The sequence below is a fragment of the Embiotoca jacksoni genome, unplaced genomic scaffold (assembly GCF_022577435.1).
Source record: "Embiotoca jacksoni isolate LCO1_2020_lvr unplaced genomic scaffold, fEmbJac1.0.p SCAF_54, whole genome shotgun sequence".
NCBI lineage: Eukaryota > Metazoa > Chordata > Actinopteri > Embiotocidae > Embiotoca > Embiotoca jacksoni.
The window spans coordinates 620,640-636,740 of NW_027185408.1; the positions used below are offsets into that span (position 1 = coordinate 620,640).

The following is a 16,101-nucleotide window of genomic DNA, read 5'->3' on the forward strand; positions in this document are numbered from 1 at the left end:
ACACACACACACACTGAGTGCACTTTATCCCCCTGTATCTTCACTGAAAGGTCTCTCTCTTCCTCCAGCGTGATCAATCCTCAGAACTTCTCCTCCTACTGGTCGGCCGCTGACTTCAGTAACTGCACCGACATCGACACCATCAAGGTGTCGGCAGGTACGCTGCAGCTCTCGGCCAATCAGACGGCAGCAGCCGCTAGAGCTTTAAAGTGAAGCAAAGTTAAGTTAGAGGCTTCAAAGGCAAACGGGACAGATGACGTGCAGACGAGCAGGGGATGAAATTAAAGAAACTGCAGTTCCTCATGTGGCCACTAAGGGCTGCAGAAGTCAGTCGATGTTGATGAAGTGAAATAAACGTGTGAATCGTTTCTTCTGTCGGTTCTCGGTGCAGAAAACGCCGTCGAGGTGGCCGTGCAGCTCGCCGTCATCACCAACAACGAGCTGTCCAACGAAGAGGTGCGAGTCCGGTGACGTTGATGATGATGAGGAGGAGGAAGAGGAGGAGGAGAGTAAACTGTCCTTCGTCTCTCCGCAGGTGTCCAAAGTGGTGACGAAGGTGAAGCAGCTGGTGAACGTGGCGAAGATCAACAGCACGCTGGCGTCCACCGTCGTCGCCATCATCTCCAACGTCATGACCAGTTCAGAGACGGCGCTGGCTGCCTCCTCCGAGAAGTAAGCTCCTCCCCCTCGGCTGCTCCTCATTCGACTCCGCCTCTGCTCCTCCTTGACTCCGCCTCTTCTCTCGTGTAGTTTAGTTATTCACACGAGTAAAATTAGAAAAGCATAAAATACACTGAGACATTTTTCTGTTTTTGCTTGTACCTATTTTGAAGAAGTCAAATTCTCATCTCCTCCTCCTCCTCTTCCTCCTCCTCAGGGCTCTGAAGATGGTGGACGAGTTGGTCCAGAAGATCGAGTTCGAGGGTCCGTCCATCAGCATCACCTCCAGACATCTGGCTCTGGGGATATCGGCCCTCAACACCTCCGCATTCAACGGGACGTCCTTCAGCGCCTTCATCGCCCCGAACACCACCGACCCCCAGGTAACAGGGGGAGGAGCCTGTGAGGGGGAGGAGCCTCTAAGGCAGACTCCTCCTCTGAGGCAGCCTCCTGTATTCTTTACTGGCTGTCTATTTCCTCTTGAAGTTTTCTTTTGAAGGAGCCTCTGACTGTCCCCCCCACCAACCCCCTCCATCCCCATCCAGGTGGACTTTGAGTCAGACAGAGTTAACCCTTTAGCTCAGGTGACCCTGCCGGCGTCCCTCCTGTCCACCGTGTCTCTGAGCGAAGACGACCTCTCGTCTCTGTCCCGGATCAACTTCATGTTCTTCAGCAGCACCAACCTGTTCCAGGTCAGAACCGCAGTTCTCCTCCTCCTCCTCCTCCTCCTCCTCCAGAGTGTGTGAAGGCTCCTTAATGAGGCGACAGCAGGTAACAGGAAGTGTGATGGTGTTTCAGAAGGAGCAGGCCGGCCGCTCTCTGAACAGCTACGTGGTGGCGAGCAGCGTCGGCAACTTCTCCATCAGGAACCTGGTGGAGCCGGTGGAGATCCAGATCGCTCACCTATCCCAACAGGTGAGTGTGTGTTAACATTTAGATTTTTGAAAATTATTTGTATAATATTTTTGTCTTTCAATAATTTATCTCGTTTTTAAAAATAATTCTCAATTTATATTTTGTTTTTCTAAACATTTAAGTTGTTTACTTTAATATTTATTTTCTTTTACATTTCTTTCTTGTTTTATTTCACATTTTATTTGCAGCGTGGAGAGAAACAGCTGAAATGTTCAGAAGTTCAATTTAAGAACAAAATAACATTCAGAACTTTTTTGATATTTTTCAGGTGACGAGTCGGTTTGTGTTTGAATTTAAATATTTCTAAAGTTAGACCTGATTTACAGAGTGAGGAGAATCTTTTATTTTGAAATGAACTGTTGGATGTTTCTTCTTTCCTTTCAGCCCTCTCTGAATCCAGTCTGCATGTTCTGGGACTTCAGCATGAACAGTAAGTCCTCCGACCTGCAGGGGGAGCCGTTTCACCTCGAACGATTTACGTGAGGAGCTCTGATAAAAAGGTTTCATCCGGCGGGATCCTGCTGCAGGTTTAAGTCTGTGCATGAACTCATGTTGGCACATCTAAGAATACATTTAACGTTTTACTGCAGCTTCTCTCGGAGGAAGTTCAAAGAAACTTTTTCAGAACCAGCAGGAGTTCTTTGTAAAACAAATAAAATACTTTCAGGTCAACAAAAAAAAAAACAATAACGTGGTCGTGGAAAATTAAACGTAAACTCTGAACCTTTTATTCCAGCCTGAATAAGATCAGTGCTTCCTGATGTAACGCCTCTGTGCTGCCACCAGGTGGAGCTGGAGGCTGGAACGCAGACGGCTGCAGAGCGTCTGAAGAGTCCAGCAGCAACAAAACCATCTGCCTCTGTGACCACCTCACACACTTCGGCATCCTCATGGTGAGACCGCTGTGTGTGTGTGTGTGTGTGAAAATTTAATTAAAACTTCAGAGCTGTTCAGGTTAAATCATTATTAAAACCGCTGATGCATTTAATGAACTTTTTAATGAATTCTGTTTGTTTGGACTCCCAGTTCCGTCTTAAAGCTGCATCATGTGGCCGCCACACGTCGGATTTAAATTAGTGTGTGTTTAGTTTTTTTCCACAAAGTTAAAACGCCGGTCATGAATGGGGTTCTTTGTTTCTCGTGTATTTAGTTGAGTTCGCGTCCTCTTTTGTTCCCGGTGTTCCTCTGCAGGACATTTCCGGAGTTTCTCCCCACATCGATCCCAAGAACAACAAGATCCTGACCTTCATCACCTACATTGGCTGCGGCGTCTCCGCCATCTTCTCCGCCGCCACGCTGCTCACTTACATCGCCTTCGAGTGAGTTCGGTAGTTCAGTGTTCGATGACTCTCCCGCCAGGTGACTCTCAGCTGGTGATTTATATCAAAGAGAAAAAAAATCCAACATTTTCCAACAGTTTTCTGATTTTGAGTCACGGTTTGAAGCAGGAAAACATGTCCTGATGTTGATCCTCCCATGAGGTGTAATAATGGGTCGATCATGGAGCAGAGAAACAGCTGATTTTTGGGGAACACAAAATGTTCAACACATCCGCTCGCGCCACAGAAGTGTTTCTGAGCCCATGCAGTGATTTCCACGACATAATCAGGGCTGGGTTGGTGTTTCTAAGTGACGTTCACGTTTCGAAGGGAGGCGGCGCTTCACCGTCTGAGATCGAAGAAGGTGCGTCAGGTTCAGGAGACACCAGGTGGGCTTTCTTTGTGTCACCGTGAATTCGTCCCCCAGAGTCAGACTGTCAACACGGAGTTCCACCGGGACCTTCTGAGAGAAAACCACCTGAACTGTGGCGCCATGGCAACAGGCTTCTCCAACATGAAAACACACGCACTGCTCACAGTGCAGGAAAAGAATCCGTGGAAATCATTGCATGGGCTCAGGAACACTTGGCTGTAAAGCATGCGTGTTGAACATTTTCTGTTCCCCAAAAATCGGATGTTCCTGCTCCAGTTTCAGGTCCTTTCAGGTCCAACTCTTCTCCTCGTCCTCAATAGATGGATAAATATTTGAATTTATAGACAGATGATTGTCTTTATTCGACTTCTGTCTGAGAGCCTTTGAACTGTGAAACCCCTGGAGCAGGCAAAGTGTGAGAAACATGAGAAACCGTCAGCGGCCGCATAGCGAGACGCTTTTGGACAGGAAATGTGAGCGACAGCTGTTTGGGAGTTTGGACGCAGGACTGAAAAACAAACCGCAGCAAATGAAGCTGTCGTCAAAACCGAGTTTCTCAAACCGCTTTCTTTGTTTTCGGTCCGCTTCTGCCAGAAAGCTGCGGCGGGATTACCCGTCGAAGATCCTGATGAACCTCAGCACGTCCCTGCTCTTCCTCAACATGGTGTTCCTGTTGGACGGCTGGCTGGCCAGTCTGGAAACCGATTGGCTGTGCTTGTCCGTCGCCGTCTTCCTGCACTACTTCCTGCTGACGTCCTTCACCTGGATGGGCCTGGAGTCCATCCACATGTACATCGCTCTGGTCAAAGTCTTCAACACCTACATCCGCAGATACATCCTGAAGTTCTGCGTAGTGGGATGGGGTGAGTCCCTGATTGGCTTTAATTATGACATAATGTCATTTTATCTTGTTTTGTTGATGGAATTAAATTAAATTCTGACAGATTCAGACAGCCGGGGCTTCATACATCACAGACCTAAGGAACCAATCCTGTCAACTTGGAGGGGGCGTGGCTTTCTCTATCATCGAGCTGCAGACGAGTGGTGGGGGTGCAGTTAGGGGCGGGGACTATTTGCATATTCATAGAATCACGCTTACAGAATGGTAATTGGTTTTAAGACTATTTTTAAGACTGGTTTGAGACTGAGTTTAACATATTGGATATTATTTGATTATTCACACTCCTAAAAGAATTTGGATGTCTGCGTCTCAGACTACCTCCCAGCGTGGAGATGGGATCTCTGCTGTGATCAGCCGGGTGTTAATGTCCGGTGTGAACCGGACCGCAGAGTCCAGAGAGGAGCACCCGGGAGCTGCTCTGCTAACCTGTGTGTTGGTTCCAGGACTTCCGGCGGTGCTGGTGGGGATCGTCGTCGCGGTGGATAAAAACTCTTACGGCCTGCAGGAGTACGGCGGAGGAGAGTCGGCGGAGGGATCCTCGGAGTTGTAAGTGACCACAGAAAGAAGTCGTACGTCAACGTTCAGCCCGACAAAGTCAAGTGAGTTCTTGAACTCCAGCTGTGTGTTGGCGTGAGAAACCAGCGGACTCGTGTTTCCTCCGCAGCTGCTGGATCCAGAATTCGATCGTCTTCTACACCACCTGCGTCGGTTACTTCTGCCTGGTGTTCCTCCTCAACGTGGCCATGTTCATCGTGGTGATGCTGCAGATCTGCGGACGCAACGGCAAACGGAGCAACCGCACGCTGCAAGAGGAGGTCCGGCTTCTCCAGATCACGCTCTGTTGTCGGCAGTGAATTTGATTATTTACCGTGACTTTTCTTCTGAAGGCAGCCTGACGGTCCTGAAACCGAGTTTTAACTTCCGTTCCGTCCGACAGGTTCTACGAAACCTGCGCAGCGTCATCAGCCTCACCTTCCTGCTCGGCATGACGTGGGGCTTCGCTCTGTTCGCCTGGGGTCCCGTCAGCCTGGCCTTCATGTACCTGTTCGCCATCTTCAACTCACTGCAAGGTGCAGAAACCGTCTCATTCACTGGACTCGGAGAGACACGGGGGTCCGACGCTCGTTGTAAAAGCTCCTTCGAGTGCGAATGCTCGGATTACATGAGTTAAAGTTACAGGCGGTGTGTGACCTGCTGATTCAGGTTGAAACCAGTTCGTGACTGTGAAGGCATTTTTATTCTTCAATGGGTCTCATCACTTTGGTCTCATCTGGTTTCCCGACCTCTCGAGGTCACCGTGTCCTCCTGAACTTACAGCTACAGACGGAGACGGTCTGGTGCTTCGAGGTTTACCAAGTTTCGAGGATGATCTTTATCTGGAAACCTTCTGGGGGACGATGTGAACTGGACCTGTTTGGGTCGGAACCAAGCAGCAACCAGCAGTGACGTCACCCGTCGGCTTGTGAACGGCCGTTTAGAAGTCTCGAGATTACTGATGGACACATTTTATTCACTTTGGATTTGATGAGAGAAGTTGAATGGGAGTCTATGGAGCCGGAGGTTTTTTGGAGCCGACCTCTAGTGGCGCTCGCTGGTATTGCAGCTGGAGACACTTCTGGATCAGAACCATTTTTCAGACCCGAAGCTACAAACACTTTAACATAGAGTCTGTGGATCCGTCACAGTTGGACAACAACAAACTAAACCTCATCTATGAAGAGAAGGAGGACGTCATGAGGTCGGGAAACCAGATGAGACATGGAGGCCCAACGATGAGTGAAAATTCCTGCACAAACTTGTGATGATCCCGTGTCTTTCTGACCCAGTTCTTTTGTAAAATGTGGGTCAGCTGTGCCCTGGTTGTGACGGCAACGCCTCATCTTCCCGCCTCTGTTCTTCATCCCCCCTCAGGTCTCTTCATCTTCATCTTCCACTGCGCCCTGAAGGAGAACGTGCAGAAGCAGTGGAGGCGATACCTCTGCTGCGGCCGCTTCAGGCTGTCCGACAACTCAGGTATCTGTCCGTCCGTCCGTCCGTCCGTCCGTCTGTCTGCCCCGTGTGTTTGTCTCAGGTTGAATCCCTCCTCGGGAGTCCTCCGGGTTCCCACAGCAGCCCTGGAAAAAAAAAAAAAGAAAGAGGAGGACGCTTTATTAAAACATAAAACCTAAGTCACCTGGGCTTTATAGCTAATAAAAAATAGATACAAGTTCAGTCGTCTCTCAAAGACCGGGAGTCCTCCAAAACAAATCATATTGTTGGTTAAAATACATCTTATGTAACATTCATGGGTTTTTAAAGCAACATTAAAAGTACTTAAAAGTTTAATCTGTAAGAATTCAATTCAATTTGTTTGTACATTACAGGGCGATAGTGAGTTACGCTGAAATCTGTCCCCCATTCTGTTGGTTAGTTTTAGGCAAGACGAGGTCCCAGAATGTGATGGGGGACAAATTTCAGCGTCACACAGGTCCTCATTGAATTTACAAATTTGTGTCCTGCTGCGAGTTAATGGTTTGTTGTGTTGTGTTTATTTCCTTTTTTATGAAGACAGACTTTTTTAGCTATTTAAAACAACATAAAAATATATATATATTTTTCAGTACGATTTGTGATAAAGAAAAATCAAAACTGTTGCAGATGAATTTTCTCATGAGGAAGAAATCTTAAAAAAGAAAGAACTAATCCTTCTATTTTCTGCTGCTTTTCCAGATCACAAATTAAACAGTTATAAACAGCTGGGAATGTGTTATGAAAGTAAATAATAAAAACAATAGACAATAAAAACAAAAATGTTTAATTTACACTGCTTCAAATAAAATCAGCCATTAAAACAAAACAAGCTCTAAATCTAAAACATGCCTGAAAACACTGATCAAATAACACAAATCATAAAACAAATAAAAACAGTTACAGCATAAAAGAAATAAAAGTGGATCACTAAAATCAACAATGTCTCCGGTAGAAAGCGTGTTTGAAGAGGAGATTTGAAAGACTTCATTCAAACTTCATTAACTTGGACAACTTCTCCCCGACGGCCGTAAAGCTTCCGTCAGATAAACGTAGAGGAGTTCGGTCCTCCGGCGGGAAACGATGTGCGAGCTGACTCGTGTGTTTCTCCGACGCAGACTGGAGCAAGACGGCCACCAACAACACGAAGAAGGTGAGCTCGGACAACCTGGGCAAGTCTCTGTCCTCCAGCTCCTTCGGCTCCAGCACCGGCAACTGGACCTCCAAGGCCAAGGCCACGCTCAACCCCTTCACCAAGCGACACAGCAGCACAGGTGAGACCACGTCACCTGACGACGAGCAGGAAGTCGGGATTCTTTTTCATGTTTGTTGCTCTGACGTCGTACTTTATATTTTTATATTCCTGACAGATGAACGGATGAAGAATAAACTTGTTTTAACCGCGTTTATGTGCCGACTCTGTTGTTTATTTTTTTTCCTTTAAACATCAGAAACCGAACGGAGTCGGCACGTAAACGCAGGTCCCAGCTATAGTTTTGTGATTATTGCAGGTTTGTTTGTTTGTCTGTCTCTGTTGCCATGGAAACCCCCCCCCCCCCCCCCCCTGTCACATCCCCGTTCCCCGTGTGACGTTGGTGTATCATCTTGTGTTTGGTGTGTAGAAAGCTCCTCCAACCAATAACGAGAGCGAGCGGAGGACACCACGGAGGTAAAAGCTGAAAAAAAAAAGCCGAGTTTGACTTCCTGCTTCCGGCATCACGTGATCCGCTTTCCCAAAACACTCGAGGTCAAAGTGCACGTTGAGGTTCAAACTGCGACGCTTTCGACTTTTAATTGGATGAAAAAATTGCACTGCGGCCGGTCGACGTTTTGGGAAAGCAGCCGCCGTGAATTGTGTTGCTGTGATTGGTCCGATCACTGTGATGTCATACACGCGCTCGCCGTCTTGTTCCCGCCCCCCCCCCCAAGACACGCTGAGTGGGGACGAGGTTCCATTTACAAAACCTCTCTCTGATACTCAAACTCAAAGTCCACCCACCCACCCAGAGTGCCCTGGGGTGCAGAAACAAGCGCACCCTGCATCCCCTCCCCCGCTAACATCCGCAGCGTGTTTGATGAGTTTGTTTTGGATCGCCGATGAGCGCTAACGCCGAGGTTCACATCACGCCGAGGAACTCCCGGCCGTTTGGGTTCGCTGATTTGAAATTAACACCAAATGTTTGTGTTTGAATCCGGTTATTATTATGATGTCATCAACTCCCGCTAGTAAATTAAACATCTGCTCCGTTGAAATCAGTGGGACGCAGTTCTTTTGTGACAGAAAATAATGAGATCAATAAATACGATTAATCATTCCGCAGCCGGCCGGTCTCACGTTTCCCCAGAGCCGTCAATATTTACGGCGTACTTTTGTACGAATTTTGTCTTTCGTCTTTGTTTTTTTCAGAGATGAAAAAGCTTTGGAAACAGTTCAGTCCAATGTCATTTAATTAGAAAAACAAAGCCCAGTAAACCTGCTCGAACTCGACCTGCAGAAGTTATTTGGTTTAAAAAGAGACCTGATAGACCCGTCGAGGTCGAACAGGTTTTCAGGACTACGAAGCCGCTTCACTTCTTTCCCGGGGATTCATCGCCATGGTAACTGATGCTGCAAGCTCCGCCGACTGACCGATCGCTTCTCTTGGAAACGATCCGACGGAGCTCGGTGATCCGACGACGAGCTTCCTGTGACCGATTAGTGAGAACTCGAATTGACCGAAAAGAAACGACGGAAAAATTGAAACCGAAACCTGCAGTTGAATGTAGATGAACTGTAAACCGGGTCTGTGCAGCTGCAACAGGTGTTTTCATTCTGTTGTTAATCTGAGATATCTGACCAACAGTAAATATTGTTAGTGTGTTTGAGAGACGGGGAAGTATATCAGCGCCGCACGAAAACCAAACTCAACACAGAAGAGGAACAAAATCCTTCGCAGCTGGACAAATCGAAGAATTATTAAGAATTGGAACAAATAAAATTATATCGTTTCTTTCAAATTCATCACAGGCCAATAACAGAATTTTCTTTTCTTTTTTTTATTATATTAAATCACTGGCCAGTGAGGACTCATTCCACCAATTTTAGAGTAAAACAAAGAGGTTTTTGCGGCTTTCTTCAACATAATAGCCTGAAATTTCATCCTGTTCACAACCACAACACTTTCACTGCCAACATTTTTCCACTGCTGTCAGACTCTCTGTGGTTTCAGCAACCAAAACAAAAAGCACTTGGTTCAGCTCGGAAAGCTCGTGTTCATTGTGGAGTAAAAAAAAGATGACATATGACTTCTGCTGCTTTTCTGACCTAATTAAACTCTCAGTAATAAAGTAGCAGCAGAAATCGAAGTGAAAAGTTAAATACAGTCGACAAAACCTCGTTTCCAACATGTCGTTAATCCAGCGAACTAATTCCGCCGGCCTGAAGACAGAAAGCTGCCACTCTGTTTGCAGCTTTCGTAATCTGTCTCGGGATGTAGCGCTCGGTTAGTCGTGAGTGTCGTCTCTTAAAACGTGAGTGTTCCTGTCGAAGCCTCTCGGGGTGAAACACGTGCTCGTGACTGATGCCGGATGTCGCCGTAAATCACGGCCGGCGGTTGCCGCGGTGAAGTCGTGTGCTTCAGCGTGCGGACCACACGCATACTTCGGGGGTTTGTGTTGCACCGGTTGTGTCACCGATGTGTTTCGGTGTGTGTGTGTGTTTTTATACTTTTAGTTCAGACAGTTAAAAGTGTGAATGTAAAGAAAGGTTTAGTACGTATATGAAAGTACAGAATCTGAACTGGAGGCTTCATAACGTTCACGAACCAACGTGAGACGGACGCGAGAATTTGGTGTCTCAGGTTAACGTTGACGGAACTTTGAGCTCTTTTTGAGTCCGAAACCTTTTGTCTGGTTGGACGAAGGATCTGAGCTCCGACGTGTTGAAATGCAACGCGACCGGCCAGAATTCAGCGCGAAGGCTGCAGCAAATAATCGGTTCCACGTTTCTTGTTGTCTCATCAGACTCGGCCAAAAGCTGGCGGTTCCTTCCCCTGTCACTCCTTACGTTGTTACTCAGCCATCACCCCGGCAGTCACGCAGCTCGGCCAAACACCGAACATGTGGGCGAGCTGAGCGGAGCGTCCGCGGCAGCTGAGAGGAGCTTTTCCAAACACGTTAGCGTTTCCAGATGGATCCGACGGGGAGGAAACGTCCGTCGGCACGACCAGCCGTAGGATGTAAAGAAGTAGAGACTGTTGTTGATGTCCTACTAAACTGTAAAAGTGTCCGTTCTAGTTTAACCACGTATATTTTTCTGACCTCCTGTTAGCAGTCTGGTTTGTTTTTCACCGTTTTTGTGTCCCAATAAAAGAAGTTATGAAAACGTCTGTCCTGATTAGAAGCCAGCTTTATTGGCGGTACGTCACCTGGACTCCAGCGGTGTAAACGACTTCGACCTCACCAGCTGGTGCTGCTACCTGCTCCATTAAAAGGCTCTCCGGTGTCCTTAAAAAACGTCGTCTCGTGATAGCATTAATATTACAAAGTGTCGCTGTGACTACTTTTTGTACGTATCTTCTGCACAACAAAATTAAAAAGGAAGTATTTTCCAGTATTTTTACCTTCGATATGATCGTAATCTCTCTGAGGCAACAACATCTCGGTTCTCACCTCATAGTTTCCAGATGTTCGAGGTCACAGAAGCTCTTCAGCGCACAGCTCGTGACTGGAGACTGACCTGGCCGTCCCCGAGGAGGGACGCCGCTTCGACCCGACGTCCCTCTGAGCTCCATCTTGTCCCGAAGCGCACTGCGGTGTGAAGTCCAGGGTGAATCTTCAGGGACGACGCAGGAACAGAAAAACAAACATCGGGGTCAACAAATGTGAACAGGACCCGGTGCAGCGTTCCTGCATGAGGCCTGGCGGGTACATCAGCTGCGGATCGGGGGGGAATCGTGACTGCGGCTCGTGCCAGCAGGAAAACATTTCTTGTTGCCTAGCGACACCGGTTGGAAGAGATGCCGGGACTCTGTACGCCGCGCGAGGCCAAACGCCAGCTTGACTCCCGCTCTGTTTAATTAGGCACCGACAGCGCGGCTGACGAAGAGCTCCCGCCGCGTGCCAACGAACACTTTGGCTGAAGAGCAGGAATCAGACTGGAGCTGAACGTCGTCCCGCTCCGTAACGCTGACACCGCGGGTTTAATTTGGCCCGCGTTGGAAACTACATTCTGCTTGGCTGGTTTGGCCCATTTTCCACGAAATGTAAAACTCGTAGGGCTGCTAGTGTCAGCCCAACAAGACATGACTGGAGTTAGAAAGAATTTCACTGTAACGACACGAGTATTAATTCATAATGACATTTTTAACAACTTGACAAAATTATTGTTTCAACGCCTGTGAAGACTCTCGAAGTAATCATTATGTTTGAAGAAACTCTTCAGAGACTCTGAATGTTGCAGACAAATATTTCAAACGGATGAACATTTCCAGATGTTCTCACATTATTAGCATCGACTTTGGCACGTCTGCCCAACATAGTAGAAAAAAACATTAGCGTGGTGGCTAACTTTAGCTAACACTAATGCTAGTGTAAATATAGTAGAAGAACAACATTGCTCTGAGCTTATGGGTAAACTCGTGTTTTCGTCCCTCAGAGTCAGACTCGAAATGTGTGATCGTGTAGTCGTGTTGAAGAACCCCGTTGCCATGGCGCCCGATGTCGATATCATATTCCAGACTTAATGACTCGGTTACACAGGAGTTATTCCCATCCTGTTGTCTGAAGTTCGGACTAAACATGTCCCCGACTGAACTCGTCGAGCTCGTCGTCCTGATCGAGGTGAAAACACGAACCCAAACAGAAATGAGTCTTCGGTTGTGACGCCGTTGCCCGAGCCAGCGCGGCTTCACTCGGTTCTTCTATCTGTTGACTCGTAAAAAGCCTTCGAAATTGCAACGTTCTGGGAATGAAGAAGGTCCCGTTGGACGAGAAAAATAAAACCGCAGAAAAACTCCAGACAACAAGCAGGTTGCTCGGCGAGAGAGATGCCAGTTGTTCTGCTGGAAGTCGGCGGTAAAGAGAGAACCAAAGGCTGCGGCGCTCGTTAAGGCTGTCCTGGTGTGTAGCGTTTTCTCTCAGATCTAAGTCAGACCGTCCAACGACTCGCCGCTGAATGACCTTTGACGTTTTAGCAGTCACGGGACGTCCCGAGCTGGTTTCACCTCTGCAGTGTTTTTGTTTTTGACTTTCGATGGTAGCAGCAGAGCTCTCGGGGGCGTTGGAGGTAAGTGCTCTCCGTCTGTGACCTGAAGACTCGATGAGGGACCTTCGTGGGTATTCGCGGTGGGTTAGCGGCGCCTGCGCGACCTTATGTTTGGCCTCATCACCTCCTCCACCTTCCTCCCTCCATCCTCCTCCTCAGCGATGTTCTTCTGCTCTTCCCGGTCCTCACCGGATCTCTTCGGTTGTAGGTGTTGGTTTTCTGTCGTCCGACTCGTCACATGAACAGAGGTCTTCTTAAGGTCATATATTCTTGTGTGTATCAGATTTAAGGCGTCATTTCTCATGTTTTCCCAGATATCATATTGATATAATACTTTTGGCTCGGGGCCGTCAGGAGCATTTTTTTGGGTGGTGCCAGATATCGCTGCACATCTCGGCTCATATACGTTCTGTTTCTCTTGGACATCATCACCTCACTCACATTCCTGTCCTTGCTTTACTTTCTCAGCTGAGTTGATTTAAAATATACGCCGTGCATATTTAACCACGTAATTTAAACCCTGTTGTGTTTTTCTTGCTGTGAAGTCACGAATTCCTCATAAAACGGATCCTAAAACACCGTTTTAAGCAAATCAGTAAAATTCAGTCTGACAGAGTTTAAAGTTGTAATAATACTAATACTTAAGAGTTAAAGGGATAGTTTGGTTTGTTTGAAGTGGGGTTTTAGGAGTTACTTATGCACAGTCTGCGTTTTACCTGCAGGAGATGGAGGTCGGCGTGTCTCGAGTTTGAAGAAGCGACGCGTTGCTGCAACCGGCGTCGGCAACGAAACGTATTTTGGCCATCGAAACAAACCAACGAAGAAAAGCGTTGAAAATGTTCTAATTATACCGTACTCTCACACTGATGAAGATTTTGAGGCTTTTGAAATACGTTTAGTTGCTAACCCGGAACTGCGATCGCAAGAATTAACGCAAATTCAAGCAAAATCTGCAATATTTGCGTGAGCTGGCAATTTAGTTTTTTGTATTCCTGCAATCTTTCTGCAAAACATGTCGTCAGCGGAAGCTGCACAGACAAAACTTGCTTTATTAACTAAAATAACTCCTCATCTACGATCAGAAAGGCTCTGCTCCTGTTTTCATCACCAAATAAAATTCAAGGGAAATTTGCGGGAAATGTGTCTTTCACAATAAAAGTTTCGAATGCAATGCTTATTATCAAAGGAAGTGATTACATATGTATGCTAAAATAATTTTATGCACGTCAAGTATTAAGAGACGTGTCTTTGTTTGTTTCATTTGTCTATGTGTTGAATGAACATGAATTAAACAGCATCTAAAGCTCTTATTTTGACAGCTGATGTCGTCCTTGTTTCTATATTCCAGTCACAGACGCTCTGTTCTGGAAACGTACGCAGCTTTTATGATTTAGGACTTTTAGCCCCATGTTTTTTCAATAAATAAATCAAAAAAGATTAGAACTAAAATATTTCTATATTTTTACCTTTATCAGGTAGTGCTTAAAAAAAAAAAATTTTTTTAAATCTTTCTCAATTTAGCCCTTTTTTAAAATTCCTGCAACTCCATAAAATTACATCGCAATTTTTCCGCCCCAAAATCAAAAAATTTGAATCGCAACAGTCACAAAAAACTCAGCAAACTCCCGGAGGAACTGTCTGCACCGACTGGATAATGAGCTCGTCCGACCCCCTCAAACACGCCCAACTGTCCCTTTGAGTCATGATTGTAATGATTGTTCCACCATCAGGTCGTAACTCCGCCGTGTTCTCGTCCTTCTTTGCAGATAAATGTTTCTCCACCCCGGCCGGCCCCAAGTGCATCTCCTCCTCGTCCTCCTCCTCGGAGGCGGATCCCAACTCCTCTTCCTCCTCGTCCTCCATCCTCCCCGTCAGCCAGATGATCGACAAGGTGAAAGGTTACTGCTCCACGCGCTCCGACAACTTCTACAAGAACATCATCATGTCCGACAGCTTCGCCCACAGCACCAGGTTCTAGATCTGCCCTCCGTTCTCCGGAAGCTTTCCGCCGCCGCCCGCGTTCTTCTCCAAACTGTTTCTCCACGTCCTCCCTGACAGCTTCTGTTAGAGGTGCAACACTGGAACTGGAGTTTTTCGCTCTCGACCGGCCGCCAAACAGTCGGGAACTCTTCTGTCCTGGAAAAACTCCCGACATCCTGCAACTCTCAAACGACCGTCGCTGTCAGACATTTGAAGAATCCCGGTGTCTCTTTGGACCGTCCTCAACGTCCTCCGACATTCCTGGAGCTTCTCCGAGTGTTTTCTATGACCTTTGCCAGCTTCGTTCAGAGTGGAGGGTTTCTGTTCCAGCCCCAGCCTCAAGACGCGTTCAAGAACACGTGTTTGTCCTCGCACTTAGAGCGCCTGCCTCCTCCTCCTCCTCCTCCTCCCCCGTCATCCTCGGTTGCTCCCAGAACTTTGGAAAAGCCGTTAAAATTTCATGTGTTCATTGTTCGCGCACATAGCTGTGGCGGGAGCTTCGTTTTTTTACTGTGATTTTAATCGGAGGATGAGAAAGAGTCCAAGATTTTTGCGTCTTTGGAATTCACGAGGAGCCGAAACGCAGCACATGACAGGATTATTGCAGCGAAGATGCATCAACAGCTACGTAGCGCTTTGCATGGTGTGAAAAAATTAAAACCTGCCCAAAAAATGTTCAGCCTGAGAACTCGCCGCGGACGATCGAGTCGATGAGGCGCGTTGGAGAGCTCACGGGGTGGTCAAGAGACGCAGATGCGATTCTACTGTATCATATCAAATCCCAGTATCGGCTGACCTGGCTGGCAGACTGTGCAACCGAGAGGAAATGAAAGGGGAGCGGAGGGGGAGGGGGGGGGGGGGGGGGGGGAAGGTGTCGACACAAGGTGGGAAGGTGGTCAAGAAAAAAGAAAAAAACGGTCAGCTTGGAAAAAGAAAAGGGAAAAAGTAGGCTGTTTTGTTTTGGTGTTTTTTTTTTTAATACTGTGATGTTTGTTAAAACTGGTCGTTTGTGCATGTTTGTGTGTTTGGAGCCATATCCTGTGTAAATATTTCATCTATCTAGTCCATGTGCCGTAATCTATAGTGTTAATATCTGCTTTCGTTTGTGCCTTCTTGGAGTCGTGGAAGGTTCGCTGCGACTGTACGTACAAACCCAAACAATCTGTAACGCCCCGAACTGGCGCCCCAATTTTAGGAACAGGAAACGGTCCTTCGTCAGGAAAGAGGCGCCGGCCAGTCGATCAATTTAACACATTCACACGCCATTATAAAGTTTATTATCGTGAAGAGCAAAGTCGATATCTCAAACCGATATCTCTGATATCCGAGCGTGAGGAAACTCCGCTGAAAGCTCAGTTCATCCAAATCACGGCAACAATCAATCGTTTCCCGTCATCACCCAAATATAATGAAGATGAAAAGGATTTCGTATTGTGCAGACCTCTGGGTGGGAGTTCCCCCGGTGGAGCCTGTCTGTGGACGGATGACATCATCGTATCTGGAGATCTTTAACGTTATTTTGGCACCACCAGAAAAACTGCACATATTGAAAGATTTTAAAAAAAATATCAGCACCAATAAAAAGAAAATTTTCAAACTCGAGTCCACAAATCTGGAGAGAATCTGGATTATTTCTGTGATCTGGGTGAACTGGCCCTTTAATTCAATTTAAACTTGTGAGTCTGCGACCGAGACTTGTATT

The 16,101-nt window shown here is 47.0% G+C and overlaps 1 protein-coding gene across 2 annotated transcripts in view; it reads left to right on the forward strand.

Moving 5' to 3' along the window:
* The window catches only part of adgrg6 (adhesion G protein-coupled receptor G6), a 58,661-nt gene extending 43,429 nt beyond the window's left edge, over positions 1 to 15,232 (forward strand). For both annotated transcript variants that reach the window (XM_069172566.1, XM_069172567.1), the window contains 16 exons: positions 69 to 157; positions 392 to 456; positions 536 to 672; positions 878 to 1,043; positions 1,206 to 1,352; positions 1,459 to 1,575; positions 1,960 to 2,005; positions 2,362 to 2,468; positions 2,767 to 2,894; positions 3,862 to 4,130; positions 4,612 to 4,714; positions 4,833 to 4,983; positions 5,106 to 5,238; positions 6,080 to 6,181; positions 7,294 to 7,449; positions 14,186 to 15,232. In XM_069172566.1, coding sequence (XP_069028667.1) covers positions 69 to 157; positions 392 to 456; positions 536 to 672; positions 878 to 1,043; positions 1,206 to 1,352; positions 1,459 to 1,575; positions 1,960 to 2,005; positions 2,362 to 2,468; positions 2,767 to 2,894; positions 3,862 to 4,130; positions 4,612 to 4,714; positions 4,833 to 4,983; positions 5,106 to 5,238; positions 6,080 to 6,181; positions 7,294 to 7,449; positions 14,186 to 14,397 — 2,128 coding nt within the window. In that variant the 3' untranslated portion in view covers positions 14,398 to 15,232. The remainder of the gene's footprint in view (positions 1 to 68; positions 158 to 391; positions 457 to 535; positions 673 to 877; positions 1,044 to 1,205; positions 1,353 to 1,458; positions 1,576 to 1,959; positions 2,006 to 2,361; positions 2,469 to 2,766; positions 2,895 to 3,861; positions 4,131 to 4,611; positions 4,715 to 4,832; positions 4,984 to 5,105; positions 5,239 to 6,079; positions 6,182 to 7,293; positions 7,450 to 14,185) is intronic.
* Positions 15,233 to 16,101: the final 869 nt, after the last annotated feature.